This window comes from Myotis davidii, unplaced genomic scaffold (assembly GCF_000327345.1).
Source record: "Myotis davidii unplaced genomic scaffold, ASM32734v1 scaffold462, whole genome shotgun sequence".
Classification (NCBI taxonomy): domain Eukaryota; kingdom Metazoa; phylum Chordata; class Mammalia; order Chiroptera; family Vespertilionidae; genus Myotis; species Myotis davidii.
In genome coordinates, this window is record NW_006293237.1 from 682634 (window position 1) to 689802 (window position 7169).

The window sequence follows — 7169 nt, forward strand, 5'->3', positions numbered from 1 at the left end:
CCCAGCAAACCCCACACTCCCATCCATACTCAAGTTCTCATGCTCCTCCCTTCAGGTCCCAAGAAGAGCTATCTCTGCAGCATAGTGAGCTGCCTTTCTTTCCAGAACACACCAGCCTCCTACACAGTCTCCTATTTGTTAAGGACTGTTAACCTTGGCTTCCCAGGGTTTCTCAATTCCAGGGATTCTCAATTCTACACTCTACAGAACGTCAAAGGTATTCTTGCTCAAGATTCCATGCAACCATCACCTCCAACACTTCAGATTTTTAAGCCGGGAAGAGAGTCAGTCCCTCGCGGCGGGACGTGGAGGCCAGGGTCTGCGGGTCGAGGCCAGCGTTGCGGGGCCCCGGTTCTCGGAGGAGGGGACCCTCACCACGCGGAGTCCGCGTGGCTGGGCAGAGGGAAGAGATCGGGCCTGAACCGGGCCTCTGCCTTCCGCCACGCCCTGGGTACTAGGCTTTGAGTGGCAGGGCAGACGCGGGCATTGTCATTTCACCACCCTGCGCTCAGGCCCACAAGAGAGGAACTGGCCCCAGCTAGAAGGTGGCCGAGTCAGGGTGCCTGCAGCTAGTTGAGTGCATTGTGCCTTTTGCCGCTCCTGTCCCGCAGCACGGGGACACTGCATGGCACTTGGTTGCACCGAGCCTTTTGAGCACGTGCTTGCAGAGGCTCGTGACAAGCCTTGTTAGAGAGGTCCTGTCACACCGGGGACCCAGGGCGCCCACCGTGGTTTGGGGCGCCCCTGAGCCCAAGTTAGGCAAGGAAACAATGGGATTCCTGGAGAGACATTGTTCAGCTGTCAGAAGTATCTTAATCAGCTGGCAGACGGTTGCTTTCTACATTTGTTACTTTGTATGCACTTTGAGGGAGGGGCGTTGGATGAGTCTCAAGTCTAGGCGGGCAGTGTGTGGCAATGATGCAGAACCATAATATTTCTAAGAAGAGTTGCAAAGTGTAGCAGGAAGAGTGGCAGTGTCCCTTCAAATGCTCTATTCATCTACTCGGAGGGTCCATGTAAACCGGGAGAGCAAGCTGCCCTTCGAGAGTTGGTTGCATAAAACAAGACTTGGTGGAAGGTCAGATGCAGCAATACCACCATATTGACATCCCTGGGAATACGGGGTCCCGTGTAGCAACTGAAGTTTAAATCATATATATATATATATGATAATATATATATTGAAATGAGAGAGGAAGGGAGAGAGAGAGAGAGAGAGAAACAAATATCAGTGATGAGAGAGAATCATCGATCAGCTGCCTCTTGCACACCCCACACTGGGGATTGAGCCCACAACCCAGGCATGTGCCCTGACTGGGAATCGAACCGTGACCTCCTGGTCAACACTCAACCACTAAGCCACATGCTGGCCGGGCTGAAGTTTAAATCTTGAAATACTTAAAGCTCTTTAGGTAACACTTTAGAAGGACTTCTCTATTAAAGCGTATTGCCTATGCCTTTGCCTTCTGTGCGAAGCTGAATGAATACTGGTCCTGCGGAGATGTTCCCATTCTCAGCCCCGGAACCTGCGATTGTTACCTTTGTAGCAAAAGAGACTTGACAGGTGGACTTAAGCATCTTGCGCTGGGGCAGTGGTTCTCAACCCTCCTAATGCCGCGACCCTTTAATACAGTTCTTCATGTTGTGGTGACTCCCAATTTCATTGTTACAAATTGAACATAATTAAAGCATAGCGATTAATCACAAAACAATATGTAATTATATATGTGTTTTCCGGTGGTCTTAGGTGACCCAAAGGGGTCGCGACCCACAGGTTGAGAACCGCTGCACTGGGGGAATTAGACTGACCTAGAGCAGTGGTTCTCAACCTTGGCTGCACATTATAATCACCTGGGAATCTTTTTAAAATCCTGATTTCTGGGCCTCATCCTCTGGAAATTCGGTTTCTTTGTTATGGGGTGGGGCCACAACATTAGTAACAAAGAAACAGAATTTCCGGGGGATGAGGCCCAGAAATCAGGATTTTAAAAAGATTCCCAGGTGATTCTACTGTGCAGCCAAGGTTGAGACCCACTGCCCTAGAGTATCTGATGGGCCTGATAGAATCACACCCATCCTCAAAGAGAGAGGCAGGAGAGGGACGGGCAGAAGAGAAGGCCATGTGATGATGGAAGCAGAGTTAGAAGATGCTACACTGCCTGTTTTGAAGATAGAGGACGGGGCCACGAGCCAAAGACTGCAAGTGTGACTAGAAGCTGGAAAGGGCAAGGAAACATACTCCCCGGAGCCTCCAGGACGAACCAGTCCTGCCAAACACCTTGAGCTTAGCCCCCCAATGGAACAGGGGGTCCCTCGGGGGTGAGGACGACGGAGCCCCAACGCGCTAGGGCGCTTGCATGCATGACTCCGGAGACCAGGTTCAGAGACACAGATCCAAGTTTATTGAGGAAGTACAGCCATATATAAAGGGGTAAGCTGCCAATAGAACAGGGACACACGTGCTATGTTATCCAGTGGGCGTGAGGGCCAGGGTAAGAGTAGGTGGCTCTTGGAGATTTGTCAGGCGGGCGTTGCCACTTCCTGGTGTGCCAAGGAAGCCTGTTCGCTGGAGTGTGCTCACAGCGCTGCTTCGGCCGCAGCGCTGAGAGAAATCTCTTGAGCTCTGCCCACACCCCAAGACTCATTTTGGACTTCTGACCACCGGGATTGTGAGAGGGAAAAAAAAGTGTGTTGTTTTAAGCCACTGAGTTTGTGGTAATTTGTTAAAAGTAGCCCTAGGGAACTGATAGTTTCTCAGGCAGAGGATGTTGAAGGTGATCGCAATGATTGTTGGTGGTTCTCCACCTTCTTTTAATTTATTGGATGCCATTTAACCTTCTCTTGTTAATCCTGGTCATTTGTTTTGGTTCTCTGACCTATCACAGTGATTTCCTTAGAACAGTGATGGCGAACCTTTTGAGCTCGGCGTGTCAGCATTTTGAAAAACCCTAACTTAACTCTGGTGCTGTGTCACATATAGAAATTTTTTGATATTTGCAACCATAGTAAAACAAAGACTTATATTTTTGATATTTATTTTCTATATTTAAATGCCATTTAACAAAGAAAAATCAACCAAAAAAATGAGTTCGCATGTCACCTCTGACACGCGTGTCATAGGTTCGCCATCACTGCCTTAGAAGTTCTAGGGGTGGAGTAGAAGGAGAGCTTTAACCTGTAAAGCAAACCACCTTGTTATGTTTTTGTTTGTCTATTTGTTTTAGAGAGAGAGAGGAAGGGAGAGGGAGAGAGAAGGAGAAACATCGATGTGAGAGCCAAGCATCCATCAGCTGCCTCCTGCCCATCCCCTTCCTAGGATCAAGCCCGAAACCAGGCATGTGCCCCTGACGGGAATCGAACCAGCAGCCTTTTGGTGCATGGGACGACGCTCAACCAACTGAGCCACACCGGCCCGGGCAGCTGTGCTCTTTTTTTTTGAGTTCTGTTCCCTTGTCAGTTTTCCTGCCTGGGCCTGGCTGTGGCTTTTTTCCTGCTCTGCCTGCAGTTGCCTTTGGCGGGCACTCTGCTTGCCTTTTCTAACCTGCAGACTAGGAAACCAGTGCTGAATAAAACCTGTTTTTTAAAAAACAAACATATTTTATTGACTTAAGAGAGGAAGGGAAGCCCTAGCTGGTTTGGCTCAGTGGATAGAGCGTTAGCCTGTGGACTGAAGGGTCCCAGGTTTGATTCCAGTCAAGGGCACATGCCCGGGTTTCGGGCTCGATCCCAGGAGGGGGCATGCAGGAAGCAGCCGATCAATGATTCTCTCTCATCATTGAAGTTTCTATCTTTCTATCCCTCTCCCTTCCTCTCTGAAATCAATAAAAATATGTTTTAAAAAAAAAAAAAAGAGAGGAAGGGAAAAGGAGGGAGGGAGAGAGAGAAACATCAATGATGAGAGTGACCCATTGATCGGCTGCCTTCTGCATGCACCACACAGGGGGATCGAGCTCTCAACCTGGGCATGTGCCCTGACTGGGAATTGAACTGTGACTGCCTGGTTATAGGTCAATGCTCAACCACTGAGCCACACTGGCTGGACAAGTATAATCTTTTGTGGGGGCGGGGGTTAAATTGATTTTTTAGAGAGAAAGGAAGGGAGAGACAGAAAGAGATAGAGATATAGATAGAGAGAGAGAGAGAAAGAAACATCAATGTGAGAAACAGCAATTGGTTGCCTTCTGCACACATCCCGACTGGGGAAGGATGGAACCTGCTCCCTGGGGATGTGCCCTGACTGGGAATTGAACTCCCCACCTTCTGGTGTGTGGATGATGCTCCCACCAACCGATCCACACCGGCCAGGGCCTGAGTCTAATGTTTACATTGATTGATTGAGTGCATTTACTGGGGTGACGTTGGTTAACAAACCCCAGGACTGGTCACCTCAGGACTGTGATATCTGTCTGATGCTCAGAGGCCGTTTTTCGCTCCTGCCATCTTGGCAGGAGTTTGGTTAGCGGAGCTGAGGGAGCGGTGCTGATCTCTAGTTAAGCACTTGCTGGCAACACACATACAACAGTGGAGTGATCCTTTCAGGATGTGCAGAAGCTGTGATGCCGGGAGCTGACTGAGCTGTAGTCTCATTGCTTCACCGGTGTGGTCTGCAGAGCGGAAGCTGGGGGTGTCCTGGGGGCATGGGAGAAGAGCAGGATCTGCTGAGTTACTGGAACTTTGAGCACAAGCCCTAGGGGCCTGTTAGGCCATTAGAGTCTGGGAAGGCTCTCTCTAAGCCCCTCAGGCCGAGGACTCCGTGAAAGACCCAGTCATTGCGGGCTGGGCTCCAAGATCTTGGTCTTGTCCCAGCAGGTCTGTGCCTTAGGGCGCAACACAACAGAGCCCCTCACCCTGGAGGAGGGGGAGGGCGCTGGGTTGAGGTATCTCCTGCCTATTTTCTCTCGGTAGGTGTCAAGCTAGGGATGCAGTCCATTCCCGTCGCCACCGCCTGTGCCATTTACCATAAGTTCTTCTGCGAGATCAACGTGGACGCCTATGACCCCTACTTGGTCGCCATGTCTGCCCTTTACTTGGCTGGCAAAGTGGAAGAACAGCCCCTGCGAACCCGTGACATCATCAACGTGTCCAACAGGTACTTCCACCCGGGCCCGGGCCTTTGGGGACACTTCCTGGTGTTCACCCAATGGGGAGGACAGAGGAAGGTCCCACTGTGTCCTGCCTTCCAGGCGGCCTTGAACCAGGGCTGGAAGTACTAGCAGCAAAGGTGGCAATGAGCCCGGCCGGCGTGGCTCCGTGGTTGAGCATTGACTTGTGAACCTGGAGGCCACAGTTCGATTCCCTGTTGGGGCACATGCCCAGATATTGTGGGCCCTATCCCTGCGGGGGTGGGGGGCATGCAGGAGGCAGCCGATCAATGATTCTCTCTCATGATTGATGTTTCTAGCTCTCTCTCCCTCTCTCTTGCTCTCTGAAGTCAATATATATATAAAAAAAGTGGGAATGAGCTGGTGGCAGAAGCCTGGAGAGGGTCTATGGGGAAGAAGTTGGACTAGATAATGGGAAGCCTCAAAGGCCAGATGGAGTGGGGGAGGGTTGGTATGAAGAAGTCTGGGTGTCGGGGTGAGGGAGCAGGGAGGCATGGTCCATATACTCCCCTGTATGATGGGCTGACCTGTGGGGCCCACAGAACCCAACTAGTTCAATCTTTCCTGTCCAACACATCTCTCTAAGCTCCCTCATCCTCCGGAAATTCTGTTTCTTTGTTATGGGGTGGGGCCCAGAAATCAGGATTTTAGAAAGATCCCAGGTGATTCTAATGTGCAGCCAAGGTTGAGAACCACTGGTGTAGAAGGTGAGAGAAACCAGTCAGAGCGGCTAAGGAGCGGCTCTGGCCCTGGTGTGGACATCACCTATGGGCCCAAGTAACTGTGTTCCTGTAGGGCAGGGGTGGGGAACATCCGGCCCGCGGGCCATATAAGGCCTGCAATATCATTTGGTCTGGCCCTTCCAAGGCATTAGGGGTGAGTTAATTAAATGATTGACCAAATAAAGCAGGCTAATTTTTAAAAATATATATATATTTATTGATTTCAGAGAGGAAGGGAGAGGGAGAGACAGATAGAAACATCAGTGATGAGAGAGGATCATTGATTGGCTGCCTCCTGCATGCCCTGCACTGGGGATCAAGCTGACAATCTGGGCATGTGCCCTTGACCGGAATTGAACCCAGGACCCTTCAGTCTGCAGGCCAATGCTCTATCCACTGAGCCAAACTGGCTAGGGCTAAAGCAGGCTAATTTTTAAGTGCATCATTTTGTATGGCCTGTGAATAATGTTATAAATATCCACATGGCCCTTGGCAGGAAAAAGGTTCCTCACCCCCTGCTGTAGGGGAAGGATGTGGGGTCCAGCCAGCGGGTGGGCTGCACCGAGGCCCTCAGGGCCCAGGAGAAAGTGATTTATGGAAAGTTACTGACTGGCGGGGCCTCATCGCAGGTCCAGGAACTCTAATCATTAGGGAAGAAAACTGTTCTGTGCTGTTTCTCTTTTAATAAACAGGTTAGAGAAAAAAGCACTGCCCACCTACTAAAAGCACGGCGGGTTCACAGTGTACCTCAAAAGACTAAGAGGAAAACAGGAGAGGGCAGTGAGGGAGGGCGGCAGGAGTCCACCCATAATTGCCAGGCCGCCAGCAGGGAGCACTGGCAAGAGGGGAAATTGTATTGATCGCTAATTGGACACGGGGCCCAGGTGGGGTTCTGTGGGAGCTGGAAAATGAGTGAGGAGCTAGGAAGGATGAGTCACTGGCAGAGAGGTTTTTAGTTTTTTTTAGAGAGTGGAAGGGAGGGGGAGAGAGAGAGAGAGAGAGAGAGAACACATTGATTGGTTGCCTCCTGCACCAGCCTCCTTCCCTTCTCTTCTGATATAGCTCAGGAGCTAAGAATAGTTCTTACGTCTTTTTTTTTTTAATGGTTGAGAAGTGAAACAAGAAATATGTTGTGACAAGTGAAAATTATAGAAAATTCAAATTTCAGTGTCCTTAAATTTCATTGGAATACAGCCATCCCGTGTGTTAATATTTTCTGCAATATGGCTGCTTTCATGCTATAACAGCCGAGTTGAGTGGTTTGGATAGAGACTGTAAGGTTTGAAAAGACTAAAATATTTACTATTTGGCCCTTTACAAAAAAGTTTGCCAATTTCTGCCTTAT

General features: G+C 50.0%; 1 protein-coding gene across 2 annotated transcripts in view; it reads left to right on the plus strand.

Moving 5' to 3' along the window:
- FAM58A (family with sequence similarity 58 member A) overlaps nt 1-7169 on the plus strand; it is a 16369-nt gene that overhangs the window by 654 nt on the left and 8546 nt on the right. For both annotated transcript variants that reach the window (XM_015566017.1, XM_015566019.1), the window contains exon 2: nt 4906-5089. In XM_015566017.1, the coding sequence (XP_015421503.1) occupies nt 4920-5089 (170 nt within the window). In that variant the 5' untranslated portion in view covers nt 4906-4919. The remainder of the gene's footprint in view (nt 1-4905; nt 5090-7169) is intronic.